The 18,151-nt window shown below is 44.8% G+C and overlaps 1 protein-coding gene across 1 annotated transcript in view; it reads left to right on the top strand.

Moving 5' to 3' along the window:
- Nucleotides 1-18,151, top strand: part of chpt1 (choline phosphotransferase 1) — a 32,310-nt gene that overhangs the window by 10,875 nt on the left and 3,284 nt on the right. Inside the window, exons 2-7 of the mRNA XM_052030756.1 lie at nucleotides 5,267-5,414; nucleotides 7,914-8,055; nucleotides 9,686-9,770; nucleotides 14,726-14,857; nucleotides 14,949-15,107; nucleotides 17,719-17,844. Coding sequence (XP_051886716.1) covers nucleotides 5,267-5,414; nucleotides 7,914-8,055; nucleotides 9,686-9,770; nucleotides 14,726-14,857; nucleotides 14,949-15,107; nucleotides 17,719-17,844 — 792 coding nt within the window. The remainder of the gene's footprint in view (nucleotides 1-5,266; nucleotides 5,415-7,913; nucleotides 8,056-9,685; nucleotides 9,771-14,725; nucleotides 14,858-14,948; nucleotides 15,108-17,718; nucleotides 17,845-18,151) is intronic.

The raw sequence follows: 18,151 nt of genomic DNA, 5'->3' as shown, positions 1-18,151 counted from the left end.
CTGACTGATGAAGGCCAGCGTGTCAACAGCCTTCTTCACTGCCCTGTCTACCTGTTGACCAAATCTACCATGTTATCTTTGGGTTGATTTTCAAAACCTACCACCACATCCACTGAGCTGTTTAATATCCAGAAATCCTGTGTTTTTGAATGAACGCAGTGACTGACCCTCCATAGCCATCTGGGATACAGTCATCAGCAAACATGCTGGTCTTCTCACTTTTATTTGTTTTGCATTAAATTTCAGTAACCACAGTGCATTCCTACCCAATAATAATCTGCTATTTGCTATTTTCAGTGCTGCTGTAACATGCATTTTGTAAGTAATTCTAGATAATCTTACCTTTATTCACAACGTGAAAGTAGAAATCCAGTGAAGCTGAAGAGGGAATGATAAACATGCAAAGAGGCAGTTCAGTGGGCAAAGACTGATTAGGAATGGTCAGCATGGTGTGTGTGGGAAATCAAGTCTCACAACTTAGACTGAGTTTTTTGAAAAGGTGAAGAGAACTTCAGCAAGGGCTTCGAAAGGTCACACATGGTAGGCTGGTTCAGGAGATTAGATCACACGGGATCCAGGGTGAGCTAGCCAATTAGATACAAGATTAGCTTGGTGGAAGGGATCCGTGGGTGGTAGTGGAGGGTTGATTTTCAGATTGGAGGCCTGTGACCAGTGGTGTGCTGCAGGGCTTGGTGCTGGGTCAGCTGTTGTTTGTCATCTATATTAATGATTTGGATGAGAATGTAGATTGCATGGTTAATAAGTTTGTGAATGATGCCAAAATTGGTGGTGTAGTGGACAATGAAGAGGCAGATTACAATGGAATCTAAACCAACTGAGAAAGTGGGCCAAAGATACAAGTGCATTGTATTACACTTGTGCAAGTCCTGGTTTAACTTGCCAAATAAATGATAGGGCCCTGGAGAGTGTAGAATAGAGAGACGTCGGGGTACATAGTTCCCTCCAAGCGGAGTCACCGGTAGGCAAAGTGGTGAAGATGTTTGACGTGCTTGCCTTCTCATCAGTCAACTTACAGTGGCCAATTAACCCACTAAACCACATGCCTTTGGAATGGGCGTAACAAAGGCAGTATCTCTGGTAAGGTAGAACAGGATTACCTAATGTCTCAGTTAAAATCAGATTGTTTCTTTGTATAAAGTGTTGCTAATAGGCTGTAGGACGTTTCCCAACAGGCTAAACAATACAAAAAAACCCCAAGAAGATGATAATCGGAAACACCAGTTCTAATACATAGTGAATTATCTAAAATGGGAGAATTTGATACTGAGTCCTACAAGTAGCAAAGTGCCCAGAGAGAATATGAGATGTTGTTTCTCAAGCTTGGGTTCAGCCTCGTTGTAACCATGCAGGGGGTTATTGACAGAATGATCAGAGTGGGATGGTTAATCAAAGTGGCAGGCAGCTGGAAGCTCAGGGTCACTCCTGTGGACTGAGAGCTGGTGCTCCACAAAGCAATCATCTGATCTGCATTCAGTTTCTCCAAGGTAGAGGAGGCCACATTGCTTAAATGATACTGTTGTACCTGCCTCACCCACTTCCTCTGGCAGCTCGTTCCATACACTCACCACCCTCTGTGTGAAAAAGTTGCTCCTCAGGTCACTTAAGTCTTTCCCCTCTCACCCTAAACCTATGCCCCCTAGTTTTGGACTCCCCTACCCTGGGGAAAAGACTTATTATCCACCTTATCTATGCCCCTCATAAATTTAAACATATCAATCAGGTCAAAAGACCCCACCATTCAATAAGATCGTGGCTGATATATGCCAGCCTCGACCTCTCTTCTGTGCCAGTTCCCCATAATCCTCAATTCCTCGATCTATCAACTAATTCACCTTAAAGACTTCTAGCCTCCACTACCCACTGGGCAGAGAATTCCAGAGATTCACCTCTCTCTGCAAGAAGAAATTCCAACATGCTTCGCTTTAAGATGACCAGCTTGTAGTTAAGTAGTTATGTCCCCTTGTTTGTGAAAATATCTCAACATTGTCCAGGTAAAGGGTCTCAACTCGAAACACCAACTGTCCACTTCTCTCCATAGATGCTGCCTAACCTGCTAAGTTCCTTCAGTGCTTTGTGTGTTGCAACATCTAGCCTGACGTCCCCTTAGGATCTTGTATGTTTGGATGACATCAGCCCTCACTGCAAGGAATACAGGCCCAAACTCTTGGTAGGACTTCCCTCTCATCCCAGGAATTAGCTAGGGAATCTCCTTTGGACTGTCTCCAGTGTTAAAAAGCAAAAGGTGATGGGATGAGCAGGCAAACAAAAGATGGGTCCAGTGGAGGCATAAATGTTACAGTAACCCCTCTGAGTAAAAGGAAGCATTGGTTCTCATCTAGGTCAGTTCACCTACTTGTTTGCACGTGTCACAACTATCTGCCCCTCAAACTTTGATAGAATTTTAAAGAAAAGCATGTTAGCTTCTGAGAAATACAAATTGGTTTGGGAAGGAATTTAACCCAGTTTGTACTGTACATGAGCAGCAGAATGCTGGTTTCCTCAGTAGGGAACTGAAACCAAAATTGTGTTGTGGAGTGTGATTAAAGAGTAGTTTAGGGTGTGGTGTTGAGATACGGAAACTTTAATGAATTGTTGCCTTTTATATGGGAAGTAAGTCATGTATGATGATTTAGCCAGCAGTGTGTAGTCTGTCCTTGTGCAGAAACACTATAGCTGTAGTTTAAAGTTTTATTTATCAGATTTTTTTCATATGACTCTCATGCACGCCTTTAATGCCCTCGGGCTCAGTGCTCAGCCGGCTGGATGCCGTCCTCTGTGAACTAGAGCTGATCCAAAGCCGTATCCTAGCTCGCACCATGTTGTGTTCACCATGTGTCCTGAGCTCCATCAGCTTCTGTCCTCTTCAGCTTGTATCCCTCTGTCACCCTGTCCTTTCCTGCCTTTTGCAATCTCCTCCAACTCTACAGCACTTCCAGATCTGTCTTCATACAGTTCTGGCTTTGTGCATTCACATTTGGAATTGGAATAGGTTTATTATTGTCACAGGTACTGAGGTACAGTGAAAAATGTCCCGCACACTGTTCATACAGATCAATTCATTACACAATGCATTGAGGGGGTACAAGGTAAAACAATAACAGAATGCAGAATAAAGGGTTACAGTTGCAGAAAGTGTAGTGCAGGCAGACAAAAGGTGCAAGGGGTCATAAGGTAGATTGTGAAGTCAAGAGTCCATCTTATCATAGATTGTGAGATCAAAAGAGTCCATCTTATCGTAGATTGTGAGGTCAAGAGTCCATCTTATCATACTAGGGAACCGTTCAATAGTCTTATAACAGCGGGATAGAAGCTGTCCTTGAGCCTGGTGGTACGTGCTTTCAGGCTTTTGTATCTTTTGCCTGATTGGAGAGGGGAGAAGAGAGAATGTCCGGGGTGGGTGGGGTCTTTGATTATGCTGGCTGCTCGACCTTGTGCCAGGAATTTCTTCCATAAACCTCCCTACCCTTCTGTACATGCTGCTCAGTGGTAGATAACGAGTTCACATGGAAAAGATTGTGAAAACCAGGACCTTGGCTTGTACAATCTTGTGTATCCTACTTTGTAGGGCTTGTGCATTTGTAGACTGTGCACTGCCTGATATGTTTTTAGAGTTCTTGGTTTAAGATAAGGGGAAGCAAAGTTCATATTTCAGGCTCTTCGGAGTCCTATCACAGAGGGCACGGAGATGCCAGAAATATATTACACATGTAAGAATATAAATAAAATCTGCAATAGGCTGTACATAACCCTAGCGCCCATTAGAACCAACTGATCCATGTTCAACTATTGTTCACATGGAACCCCCTCCACTTTTGCCTTAAGTTCTCTTTTGAACTGGGAAAGTTCTGACGGTGTCTCCTGGGACATTAATTTGTTCTCTCTCCACAGGCGCTATCTGACATGCTGAGTGTTTCCAGCATTGTTTTATTTTTATTTCAGATTTCACACATCTGCAGTTATTTTGATTTTCATTAAACGACCAGGTAAACTATTCCTTTAGTTATGTTGATTGAGGTGCACTGCAGAGTAACTCCTGTGTTCTTCAACTAATGCACCGGTCTTTTTTCCCAAGGTTGGGGGAATCAAAAACTAGAGGGCATAGGTTTAAGGTGAGAGGGGAAAGATTTAATAGGAACCTGAGGGGCAACTTTTTCACCAAGTGGTTGAGGCAGGTACAATAAAATACACTTGGATAGGTACATGGATAGGAAAGGTTGAGGGGCCAAACAAAGGCAAATAGGATTAACTTAGATGGGGATCTTGGCTGGCATGGACAAGTTGGGCTGATTCCAATACCATAAAACCATTTCCATATGCCTGAGGGAATGGATGGGCCCTTGTTTTAACATCCCATTGGGAAGGTGGGGACCCTCTGTCAGCGCAATGGGACTAGCTGGGATAGACATCTTGGCCATAGAGTCATGGAGCAGTACGGCATGGATACAGGCCCTTTGGCCCAACCAGTCCATGCCGACCATGGTGCCCACCCGGCTAGTCCCAATTTCCTACATTCGGCCCATATCCCTTCAAGCCCCACCCCTCCATGTACCTATCCAAGTGCTTCTTAAATGATACTGTTGTACCTGCCTCACCCACTTCCTCTGGCAGCTCGTTCCATACACTCACCACCCTCTGTGTGAAAAGGTTGCCCTTTGGGTCACTTGTCAATCTTTCCCCTTTCACCCTAAACCTATGCCCCCTGGTTTTGCACTCCCCTACCCTGGGGAAAAGACTGTTACCGTCCACCTTATCTACTGTCGATATGGATGTGTTGGACCAAAGGGCCTGTTTCCTTGCTTGACTCACTCAGTACTGAAGCGTCAGCCTGCATCTGTAGTCAGATCTCTGAAATGGGCCTTGCTCCATCAATTTTATGGCTCAGGCTGGAATGCCTACACACAGAAACACAGTTGCCCCGTAGAGATATATCAGATCCACCTTCAGCCCTGGTTAGCAGTTCTGTGACACTTTCTCTGTAGCTGTGACACTACTCTACTGTTATTGTTTTTACCTGTACTACATCAATGCACTCTGTACTAACTCAATGTAACTGCACTGTGTAATGAATTGACCTGTACAATCGGTATGCAAGACAAGTTTTTCACTGTACCTCGGTACAAGTGACAATGATAAACCAATACCAATAGATCATGGCTAATACTAAGCCTGGTACTAAGTAGTCTCTTGACAGTTTAAGTTAATGCTGACCATTCATCCTATGACCTGTTATTCTCCATCCTTGCAGGCACCAGCTTACGTGTACGTGTTGTGTGGCGTGGGATTATTCATTTACCAGTCTTTGGATGCCATTGATGGAAAGCAGGCTAGAAGGACCAACAGCAGCTCTCCACTTGGGGAGCTGTTTGACCATGGTTGTGATTCCTTTTCTACAGGTATGTGGACTGAAAGAACAGGGGTTCTGTGATGCGGTACACAATGACTGCCAGTAGTGATGCAGGTTAGAACCAAGAATGCAAACCAAGCACTGAATTGTTTCTAAAAGGATCAAATTAAAAGGCAGAGCAGTTTATGCTAAACCTGTATTGCCTTCACCTAACGAAGACCGTCGGTGTTGAAGGTGACTTGGTTCCTCTCTGGCTCTTTGGGTTCTGAGGTAGTTGACAAGACCACCGCGCAATCCACATATTCTGCCACGGTGGGACTTGACAGGCTAATGATGCATTCCTTCTGTTGCTTGCACTGGGCTCCCAACAAATGGATGTGAGGTTCCAACTGCTCCTTCTCCATGTTAAGTGGTCATGAGCCAGGACTTGCACAAGTTGGTGGGGATGTTATCCCTATTCAGGCAGTCTTTGAGAACATCCTTAAATTGTTTGCACTGTCCACCTGGTAATCTGTTCCCTTGATGGAGCTCGGAATAGAGTGTCTGTTTCAGGAATCTGGTATCACCCATGTGTATGGTGACCTGTCCATTAGAACCCACTGAGTGCACTTGGGCTCCAGTGCTGGGAATGTTGGAATGAGGGAGGAGTTTGGTATTGGTTTGCTGCTTTTGCCAGTGTGTTTGGAGGACCTCGTAGAGTGAATATTGGTGATCTTTCTCCAGTGTTTTCTGCTGTAGGTAGTCCATGTCTCAGAAGCATACAGGAGGGCAGGGATCCCTGCTGTCTGGTAGACCATGAGCTTTGTGCAGGGTTTGAGGTCCTGATTTTCAGACACTTCGTCTGACAGCCAAAGGCAGTGCTGGTGCCCTGAAGGCAATGCTGAATTTCATCATTGATATCTGCCTTTGATGAGGGGGGGCTGCTGAGGTATGGAAGTGGTCCACATTTTCCAGGGTCTCTTCGTAGACCTTTATTGTCAGAGGGAGGTTGGTTAAGAGGACCTTTGTTTCATTACGAGCAAGGTCTGCTCTTTCACATACTTCAGTGAATGAGTTGGCAATGACTTGGAGCTCAGCCTCTGAACTGGCATGTATGCAGGCATCACCTGCAATCTGCAGCTCAGTCACTGAGGCTAGGGTGACCTTGGTTCTGGAGTGGGAGCAGTGTAGTCTGGGCAATTTTCCCACATCCTCTATAGATTAACTTCTTTCCATTAGGAAGATTTTTTGGAGGTGAGACCCAGTATCGAGGTGAGAAATACTGAGGAAAGTGTCAGGGCGATGATGGAGATTTGCTCAGCACCAGTCGGCCCATCTTCCTATGTTGTCCTTAAACTCACCGGGTCTCTGTTTCAAACTTGTATCAGAACTTGGAGTATTCGAAGTGCTCTATAGATAGAAGTATATGGAAACTTTGGAGAGAGTGCCAAGGTCTACTTGAGTGATCCTGGAAGAAGAGGTTGAACATGCCAGAGCTTTTAGAAGAGCACAAGGCATGGGGGTGGGGTTAATCTGCTAGTCTTTAGGCTTGTGAAAGGATTAATAAGGCAAATTTGGGAAGGTTTTTGCTTCTTGAGGGAGAGTTAAGGAAAAAGGTAGTGGCCATGAACATAAAGTCATTATTGTTTCCAACAGTGAACTCATAGTCACACAGCACAAAAATAGACCATTTGTCGCCAGCCCCATGTCTGTGCCAACTATCGTACTCAGGTATACTAATCCCATTTACAACGCTTGGTCCATAGCCTGCTATGCCTTATCGATTCAAGGGCCCATCTAGACAATGGTGTAACTGTACCTTCCTTCCCCACCACCTCAGCCAGTGTATTCCAGATTTCAACCACACTTTAAGTGAAAAAATATCTTCCTCGGATCCCCTCTAACCCTGTTACCCTAAACCTATACCATCTTAGACACTTCTGCCATGGAGAAAAGTTTCCTCCTATTTACCCTATCTATGCCTCTCATAATTTTATGTACTTATATAATGTCACCCCTCAGCCTCTAAAGAAAACAATCCATTTGTCCAACCTCTCCTTTTTGCTAATACACTCCAATCCAGGCGACATCCTGGTGAAGATCTACTGCACCCTCTCCAAAACCTCCACTTCCTTCCTGCAGTGTAGCAACCAGAACTGCACACAATACTCCAAATACAGCCCAACCAAAGTCCTATCTAACTGCAGCTTGACTTGACCAATGATCTGGTCTTCAGTACCACTTCTTGACCACCCTTGTGTTGTCACTTTCAGAGAGCTGTATATTTGCACCCTGAGATCCCTCTGTACATCATTGCTCCTTGGGTCCTGTAGAATTCTTTTGTGCTTTAAATACTTGTTAGCATTTTGCTAACACAATCCATCTGTTGAAGTGTTGACAAGTACATCCCACTACTGCCTGCAGGAGAAAGCAGATCAGAACTGACGAGGCATTTATTTCTGATGACCCTCCAGGTGATGTTCTCAGCAATCGTTAAATAAGTTGGGTGCAACTGCTTTAATGTACCATTACATTATAACTTTATTCCTCCCATTATTTTTGTTTCTAGTTGTGGTTGGCTTGGGCAGCTGCCTGGCCGTTCGCTTGGGAACAGATTCTGACCTGATGTTTTTCTGCTGCTTTGTCGGGCTGTTCCTTTTCTACTGTGCTCACTGGCAAACCTACGTCTCAGGGTCCCTACGATTTGCAAAGTAAGTTTGGTTGTTTTATACAACACCCCTTCCAAACCTGAAAGCAGAGTCTGCATATGAGGATTAGAACACAGTACAGCACAGGAAGAGGCCCTTCAGCCCACAATGTGTGTGCCAACTACAAGGCCAATTTAAACTAATCCCACCTGCCTGCACTTGGTCTATATCCCTCCATTCCCTGCCTGTTCATGTACCTGTCCAAATGACTCTTAAACGTTGCTGTTGTATCTGCTTTCACCACCTCTCCTGGCAGCCTGTTCCAGGCACCCACCACTGTCTGCGTTTTTTTTTTAAAGAAGAACTTCTCATGAATCTTCTTTAAACTTTCCCCCTCTCACCATAAAGCTATGCCCTCTAGTATTTGACATTTCCACCCTGGGGGGGGGGGGGGGGGGGGGGGGGGAGGTGGAGACTATGACTGTCTACCCTGTCTATGCCCCTCATAATTTTATAAACTTCTGTTAGGTTGCTTGTGGTGGAAGGTGTAGGGAGGAGGGAGGGCTGTGACCAAGAATGTAAACGACTAAAACACAAATACCTGATACTGCAGAGAGTGACTTTTAATTTGGAACTTGAGCGTTGTGCTGTAGTGGGATTTGAAGTGGTATCATCAGTTGTCCAAGTGTTGTTGTACCAGTGCAATACCAAGTATGCCCTGGTACCACCACCACGCCTGAGCATTCCATCAACCTGGGCTGTACTAATGCATAGAAGGCGCATTACTAAAGTGACTGTTGTGGGCATTAAGCAGGTTTACTGTATGTGATGGCTGAAAGGTCTGTTTCTACAGAAACAAGTTAAAATCAAAGAGAATCCTTCCTGTAGCATGAAACAGGAGATGGCATGGGAAAGGGTCACAGACGCATACCTGAGATTCCCTGATTTTTGTTCATCAGGAAGATTGTGTTTGGTGACCTCCCCCATCCCAGAATCAGCTGTTGCCTTTTGCTGATTATCAGTGTATTAACTGACTGCCATTTGCATGATTGAAGGCCATTCAGCCCATCATGCTATTCATCCTAATCCAATTGCCAGCCTCACAGCTTGATGGCCTGTACACTCTGGTGCGGATCCAGTTCCTTTTTAAGTGCCATGAGATTTCTGCCTCCAACACACTCCCAGTCAGTGAGTTCCAGACACCTCACTGACATCTGGGTGAAAGGCTTTTCCCAGCTTCCCTCCAGTTCTTATTAAACCCTTGCCTTCTAGTAACTAGTCTGTTAAGGAAACAATGAAGTAAAGAACGATTTGCCTAGGGTAACATACCCCTTTGAGTTTTGCAAGTACTTTACTTTTCACACTCCCGTGGTCATTGTCTATCTTCTTGCCACCTTTCCGCACCGACATCAAAGTCAAGTTTATTGTCATCTGCACAAGTACCCGGGTGCACAGGCGCAATGAAAAACTTACCTGCAGCAGCATCACAGGCACACAGCATCAGGTAAGCAGCATTCACAAGGAAAACATAGATTAAACATAAATTCTACACAATTTTTACAAGAAAGAACACAATTAGAACAAAACATTTCATTGTAGCTACACTCCCCCCAGCTGAGTTGAAATCTTTTTCTCGTACTGCGTTTTACTTGAGTTCATTCTTGATTAACCACTGGTCTCTCTGTCCGATTAGAATTGATGTAACTGAAGTTCAAATCTGCATAATGCTCATCTTTTTCTTGTCTGCCATTGGAGGAGCAACACTTTGGGACAATGAGGTGAGCTGTTCTATAAATTGATGATGACAGTCTGATTTCGTGACTCGGGTATGGTGTGAAACTAGTCTGGAGAGAAAGGGACTTGTATTTACCTCACAGCCCTGGACCAATGAATTCACTTGGAGGGATAATGAATGCTGCAGTGTAGGGATGTGTCATCCAGTTTGTCAAAGAGCCCAGCAAATTGCAATGAGATCAGTTTGTTTTTGGGGATGCTGGTTGAGAAGTAAATCTCATCTCTTCACATTTCGTGCTGGCATCTTGCCTGCAGATGAGCAGCCAGTTCTTTGCTTTGTCTGAGGGTGACGTATCCGATGTGGCACAACTGTGGTACAAACTTGAAATTTCGACAAGTTCTACAGTGGGACTTGAACCTGTGAATTGCACTTCAGAATCAGATTTATTATCACTGACATATGGTGTGAAATGTGTTGTTTTGCAGTAGCAGTACAGTGCAAGATATAAAATTACTATAAATTACCAAAATAGTGTAATACAAAGGAATAATGAGGTAGTGTTCATGGACTGTTCAGAAATCTGATGGCAGAGGGGAAGAAGCTGTTCCTGACATGTTGAGTGTGGGTCTTCAGGCTCCCGTGCCTCCTCCCTGATGGTAGTAACGAGAAGAGGGCATGTCCCTAATGGTGAGTCCTTACTGATGGATGCTGCCTTCTAGAGGCACCACCTCTTGAGGATGTCCTCGATGGGTTGTGCCTGTGATGGAGCTGGCTGAGTCTACAACCCTTGGTAGCCTCTTGCGATCCTGTGCATTGGAGCCTCCATACCAGGCGGTGATGCAACCAGTCAGAATGCTCTCCACTGCACATCTGTAGAAATTTGCAAGAGTCTTTGGTGACATACTGAATCTCCTCAAACTCCTAATGAAGTAGAGTAACAAAGTACACTTCTAACTAACCACAATAATACATCACCAATCTGAACTTAAACTATGTACAACATCTTAAAAGTGCAGACATATGGCCCACTGCTTCCATGCGATGGATGTTCAATAGTCCCACTCCTTTCTGTTCAGTGAGTGGAGATCTGTGATTGAGGATCAGCCTTATTGTTAGTGAATAAAAGCCTCTGTGAGCTGCTCCTAATCTACACAGGTAACTATAGGCCTTGACCTCTGACTGAATCAAGAGTGCAGCCCCCAAAGCCTGTTTAACACCAAAATGTACTTGAGATTGTAATTATAGTTTTGCTATGTTAGTCCAAGCCTAATCGAGTCCAGTTTCCTCAATCCTTGACACAGTATGTGTTTTGCATTCCTGTCGTCTGAGCTGTGTATTCCCCTCGGGAGCTGCCTGTCCCTGTGGATCGCTGAGGCTGCAGAGGTCTGTGAGACTTGTGAGTCCGTCACACCTGGTTAGGAGAGGGGACCAAGGGGTTCTTGGGGTAATGCCTCTGAGCACATCTCTTCTGATCACACCCAGCTGCTGGATACCTTTGTGTCCTGGCCGAGACTGTGATAGCATCATCCTCTGGTTATCTCTTCAAGCTGCCCCTCCAGCCTACACTGTTTGAGTAGCCTCCTTTGAGTTGATACTCCATTATCAGGGAGTTGCACATCCTGTTTCACCTGACAGGTTGCAAACTCTCAATGGGGCAAGCAGTGATGAGTAGCTCTCCTCATATCTGCGTCCCTTCATCCTGATGCAGCGCTTCGACCCAAAATGTCAACAATCCTTCCCCACCCTACCACCCCCCCCCACACAGATGCTGCTCGACCCACTGAGTTCCTCCAGTAGTTTGTGTGTTGCTCCAGACCCCAGCATCTGCAGTCTCTCGTGACATGAGCAGGAGGAGGCCATCTGGTCCATCAAGCCTGCTCCGCCATTCAATAAGATCACGGCTGATCTGGCCGTGGACTCAGATCCACCTACCTGCCTTTTTCCCGTAACCCTTAATTCCCCTACTATGCAAAAACCTAACTGTCTTAAATATTTTTAATGAGGTAGCCTCTACTGCTTCCCTGGACAGAAACTTCTACAGATTCACTACTCTCTGGGAAAAGCAGTTCCTCCTCAACTCTGTCCTAAATCTACTCCCTGAATCTTGAGGTTATTTCCCCTAGTTCTAGTCTCACCTACCAGTGGAAACAACTTCCCTGCCTCTATCCCTTTCATAATTTTATGTTTCTATAAGATCCCCTCTCCTTCTTCTGAATTCCAGTGCTTATAGTCCCAGGCGACTCGATCTCTCCTCATAAGCTAACCCCTTCATCTCTGGAATCAACCTGGTGAACCTCCTCTGCACTGCCTCCAAAGCCAGTATATCTTTCCTCAAGTCAGGAGACCAGAACTGCACGCAGTACTCCAGGTGTGGCCTCACCAGTACCCTGTACAGTTGCAGCTCCCTGCTCTTAAATTCAGTCCCTCTAACAATGAAGGCCAACATTCTATTTGCCGCCTTGATAACCTGTTACACCTGCAAACCAACCTTTTGTGATTCATGCACAAGCACTCCCAAGTCCCTCTGCACAACAGCATGCTGCAATCTTTCACCATTTAAATAATAATCTGACCTTTTTTCCTTCCAAAGTGGATGACCTCACATTTACCAACATTGTACTCCATCTGCCAGACCCTTGCCCACTCACTTAACCTATCTATATCTCTCCGCAGACTCTCCGCATCCTCTGCACAATTTGCTTTTCCACTCAATCTAGTGTCATCAGCAAACTGAGATACGCTGCACTCAGTCCCCTCTTCCAAATCATGAATGTATATGTTCAGTCCAGTTCTTGTGCAGTTTGACCGCGTAGTGGCAATGCCTACATTGACTGAATCCAAATAGGCCCAGGCTTTCTGGCTCCAGTCCACTGGTCCAAGACAGCAGGCTTGTGCTCCCTCCTGCTTAATGTTCAGAGGGCTCATTGGAATTAGTAGCTTGTTGCAAAAGCAAGTTTATTTTTGGCTTCTTTGAAAAGAACTTTTAATCATCCCTATGTATATCATTTGCATGAAGTACATATAATTTTGCACAGCTAATTACTTTATTCAGAAGGTACTCTTTAGGGCTAGATTGGGTGGATTATTAATATTCAGCATTTGCAAATGTGCTGTGTTGATGTCCTGTTTTGGCTAAACTGCTGAGCACAATGCAGCTTGTTTAAGAACTACCTCCAGTTATAGTGAGCAGTCTTCCCGTTGGGTGATACGACACAACAGAGTTCAGCAACAGGCCCTTTGACCCATCGTGTCTGTGCCGACTGTGATGCCATTTTAAACTAGCTCCATGTGTCTGCTCATGGTCTGTCTCCCTCCATTCCCTGCCTGTTCATGTGTCTGTCTAAATGCTTCTTAAATGCTGCTTTTGTATCTGCTTCCACCACTTCCTCTTGCAGTGCATTCCAAGCACCAACTGCTCTCTGTGTCTCACATAAATCTCCTCTATATTCCCCCCACCCACCTTAAGCCTATGCCCCTCGGGGGAGAAAACTCGGACCGTCTACCCTGTCTATGCTTGTCATATACTTCTATTGGATTGTCCCTCAGCCTCCGATGCTCCAAAAAAAACAATCTGTGTTTGTCTAACCTCTCGTTATTGCTAATATTAGTGTTTACTTGGCTCTTTCCAGGGAACTAGACTTCCCTGTTGGCCTAGAAAATTGCGTTACTGATGCCGAAGTGTGCTCTAGAAAAGAGATACGTGAGCAAACGTTCTTCCTGCGGCCAACGCCTTCAGGTGATTGTTTACTTCATTGCTGTTTGTTGGATCTCACTATGCCCTGAGTGCTACAGCTGTCAAAGTCGAGCTTATTGTCATCTGCGCAAGTCCATGTGTGCACAGGTGCAATGAAAAACTTGCTTGCAGCAGCATCATGGGCACATAGCATCAGATAAGCAGCATTCACAAGAAAAACAAATTAAGCACAAATTATACACAGTTGACAGCCCTGTTAAGTTGATCGCTGTGATTGAAGTGGCCTGGTGAACTTTCAGAGACATTTGTATGCCTCATAAATATCCATTCTTTCCATCTACGTTTCCCAGATCTGCTCCCCACCTAGACACTGATCTGGCCCACATCTCAGTGTCTGTATTATTAACCATCCATTAAAATCCATTTTGTAAATATTCCAAAGGCTGCAGATCATTGGAATAGGAGTTACGAGTGCCGTTTCTTTCTTATTCCGTAGCTCAGGTAGCTGCTATGTGTACAAGTCTGAGTGTTTCTGATCGTGGGGTTGGTTCCGTTAACGTTGGTCACTGTCTTTGTTTAACCAGCTATCCCCAGTCACAGCGCTGATGGTGTTGTTCTTACCTGCTCAATTAGAGGTGATCCTTGCCACCAGGGGGGGTTCACTTACATATTGAAGCTTGACAGCATTGAGACTTGCCCTTCCCAACAGAGCTGTGCTGTTGCTGAGTATGAGCTGCCTCCTTTTCCATCTCATTCTGGGGGCTTTTTCAGTAAATTCCTTCCTGGATAGTTCCAATCTTGATTGTAATTGATTTTGTTTGTCTCTTCTCCAGCAGTGTTTGCAGGTTATTTTAGTTTGGAAAGTTCTGCACCAACACTGTTCCTTAACTGAAGTTGAGGATTATTGTGTTTAAGCTTTGGCAGAGATTTCTTTGTGACATTTTGCCAGTACTGAGTTGCACGTAATGAGATGCAGTGTGCTCGCCTTGACAGTGTTTCATTTACATGTACATTCCAGAGTGGTGTTGACACAAACTTTGTGTTGCTTACTTTGTTTTGTTATATTCTGCTGCATCTGGACATCCCCCATAAAACTTTACTTGGGATGACTAAAGGAAGGTAATGCACTTTCTAAACTTGTGTTCTAATCATACTGAGTGAATGAATTTCAGAATCAAAAGAGATGGTGTATAGGCTTCTACACTTTAATACCTCAGTTACTGAAAGAAAGTGTTGGATGTTTTATGGTGCACTCAATGTCCTCGCCTGCATTGTTACAGCTCTTCTCATTCTTTCCCATAAAGATTCCAGTATTAGGAATGAGAATGAAAATTGTCCCAGTGTTTGGGATAATATTGGGAGCAATCTACTCGTGTACCAATTACTTCCGGGTCATCTTTACTGGTGGGACAGGCAAAAATGGCTCCACAATCGCGGTAGGAAGATGTAACAAATTATGGCAGATTTTCCATGTGGCTAATGGTCTGTGGCTCCTGATGTTGATTGCCATGTTCCTTATTTTTCCAGGGCACCAGTGTTCTATCACCAGCCTTGCACATTGGGCTTGTTATAATACTGGCGGTAATGATCTACAAGAAATCCACTACACATTTGTTTGAGGAGCACCCTTGTCTCTATGTCTTAATGTTTGGATGTGTGGCTTCGAAAGTCACAAACAAGTTAGTGGTACGTTAATTTCAAACGTATGACAATAGTTCACCTGTTATTATCGGGTTTTACTTCTCAACGCTGAGAGACCGTTGAGGACTCGCTCCTTCACAGGAGAAGGTGCAGCCCTAATCTTCAATCCCAGACACTCTAGTATGCCCAGGTCTGCATATCTGAACTATAGGACCATTTGGCACTTTCCACAGATTTAAAGCCATTGACAAAAACCAGAGGGGAAACCACAATTTTTTTTTAATACAGAAATCATCTGAAATGCACTGCCCAAAAAGGCAGTGTAAGTAAATTCAACAGTAGCTCTCAGAAAGGTACCAGAAGAACACAGGAGTTGGGATGTTATGTTGAAGTTGTGCAAGACATTGGTGAGGCTGCACTTGGAATATTGTGTTCCGTTTTGGTCGCCCTGCCATGGGAAAGATGCCATTAAGTTGGGAAGAGTGCAAAAAAGATTTATGAGGATGTTGCCAGACTCAAGGGACTGGGTTATAGAGAGAGGTTGAATAGGCTAGGACATTAGTCATTGGAGTGTAGGAGAATGAGGGGTGATCTTACAGAGGTGTATAAATCATGAGGAGCGTAGATTGGGTGAATGAACAGTCTTTTTCCCAGGGTTGGGGAATCAAGAACTAGAGGGCATAGTTGAGAGGGGAGAGAGTTAAAAGGAACCTGAGGGGCAACTTTTTCACCCAGAGGGTAGTCAGTATATGGAACGAGCTGCCAGAGGAAGTGTTTGAGGCAGGTACATTAACATTTAAGAGGCACTTGGACAGGTCCATGGATAGGAAAGGTTTAGAGGGATATGAGCCAAATGCAGGCAAACAGCACTCACTTAGATAGGATCTTGGTCGGCATGGACTGGTTGGGCCAAAGGGCCTGTTTCTGTGACTAGTAGAAGTTTGCAGAGCCATGGATAAAGAACAGAATGGGTTGGTGAGGCCAGTGTTGTGGCTATGGATGGCTCTTTCAGAGACAGTTACTGGCCTCTTGTATGGGCCCTAATTGATGCTGGTACTCTGTCAGAGGAACGTGGACCAGATACCAATCCATGTTTCATAGGCAGAACTTCCCAGGGAATTGTTCCACCCAGGGGTCTCCTACCAGAGCATCGGGTTTGTTTTTGTTTCTTGTTTGTGCATCAGACTGGAGTTCGTTCACACCTGCTGCATCCGCAGCAAGGTGACATCTGTCACATTCTGCTTAGTTTTAAGCTTTTAAAAATAATAGAACAGGCTCCCGTGAGAGAGAGTTTGTCAGTGAATTGGTGCCGTTGGAAAAGGAGCTCGGTCAGTATCTGTTAAGGAGTTGAGGATTGTAGAATATAAGACATGGGAGCAGAATTAGGCCATTTGGCCCATCGAGTCTGCTCCACCATTCCATCATGGCTGATTTATTTTTCCCGCTCAACCCCATTCTCCTGCCTCCTCTCCATAACCTTTGACACACTTACCAATCAAGAATCTATCAACCTCTGCTTTAAATACACCCAATGACTTGGCCTCCACAGCTGTCTGTGGCAATGAATTCCACAGATTCACCACCCTCTGGCTGAAGAAATTCCTCCTCATCTCCGTTCTAAAGGGACGTCCTTCTATTCTGAGGCTGTGCCTTCTGGGCCTTGACTCTCCCACTGATGGAAACATCCTCTCCACGTCCACTCTGTCCAGGCCTTTCAGTATCCAGTAGGTTTCAATGAGATCCCCCCTCATCCTTCTAAACTCTGGCGAGTACAGGCCCAGAATCATCAAACGCTCCTCGTACCTTAACCCTTTCATTCCCAGGATCATTCTTGTAAACCTCCTCCGACCCTCTCCAACGCCAGCACATCCATCCTTAGAAACGGGGCCCAAAACTGCTCTCAATACTCCAAATGTTGTCTGACCAACACCTTATAAAGCCTCAGCATTACATCCTTGCTTTTATACTCTAGTCTTCTTGAAATGAATGCTGACATTGCATTTTCCTTCCTTACTACTGACTCAACCTGCAAGTTACCCTTCAGGGACTCCTGCACTAGGACTCCCAAGTCCCTTTGCACCTCTGATTTCTGAATTCACTCCTTTATTCCTTCTACCAAAGTGCATGACCGTACACTTCCCTGCATTGTGTTCCATCTGCCACTTCTTTGCCCATTCTCCCAACCTGCCCAAGTCCCTGCTTCTTCAACACTACCTGCCCCTCCACCTATCTTTGTATCATCCGCAAACCTGGCCACAAAGCCCTCAATTCTGTCATCCAGAGCATTAACCTATAATGTGAAAAGTAGCGGACCCAACACTGACCTCTGAGGAACACCACTAGTCACAGCAGCCAACCCAAAAGTACCCCCTTATGGAGGTGGTTTCTTAAAGCAGGAGATTTGAAGTAGTGTTGGGGGATAGAATAATCAGCCTGGGGTTCAGGTGCAGTGTGACCGATATCTCAGTGGGAAAGCCCATGAAGGTGTGGAGAATTGAAGGGCTGTCAGGAGAAGAGCAGGGGGATTTGGAGTTGGATCATTCTCTGAGGCTGTGTGGTGATAAAAGTAATTTTCTAACAGTCTTGTGTGACAGTCAGTAAACTGCACACTGGTCTTTCAGTTCTTTGTAACGACGTTTCCCTGTTGGTTGTGTAGGTGGCACATATGACAAGAAGCAAGATGAAACTACAAGACACGGCATTCATCGGGCCCGGGCTGTTGTTCTTCAATCAATACTTTGATAGCTTTCTTAATGAATATATTGTACTGTGGATAGCAATGGTATGTATCTCATCTCCATCTGTTTTGGTTAGCATTAGGATTTGTTCGATATGCAAAGCATTGTCACTTATGTTCTGAATTGGTCATGGCAAGGTTATAAGTTAAATGCTAACTTGTAAAGCTGAACCCATTCTATCTCCTGTCGTGTTCATTGCTTGTAGTTTGTGCTCAGACTGTGATGTAACTTGAACCATTTTTTGCCTCCACCTTTCCTGATTTGCCTTTTGTAGCTGCTCTTCTGCCTTCCTTTGATATTCCAAAATACCTTGCCAGTTGAGTAACTGTTCTCTCTCATTCCTCGTCTGTT

This window comes from Pristis pectinata, chromosome 15 (assembly GCF_009764475.1).
Source record: "Pristis pectinata isolate sPriPec2 chromosome 15, sPriPec2.1.pri, whole genome shotgun sequence".
NCBI lineage: Eukaryota > Metazoa > Chordata > Chondrichthyes > Rhinopristiformes > Pristidae > Pristis > Pristis pectinata.
The sequence above is the reverse complement of the archived record's forward strand: the minus strand, read 5'-3'. Positions and strand labels throughout refer to the sequence as shown.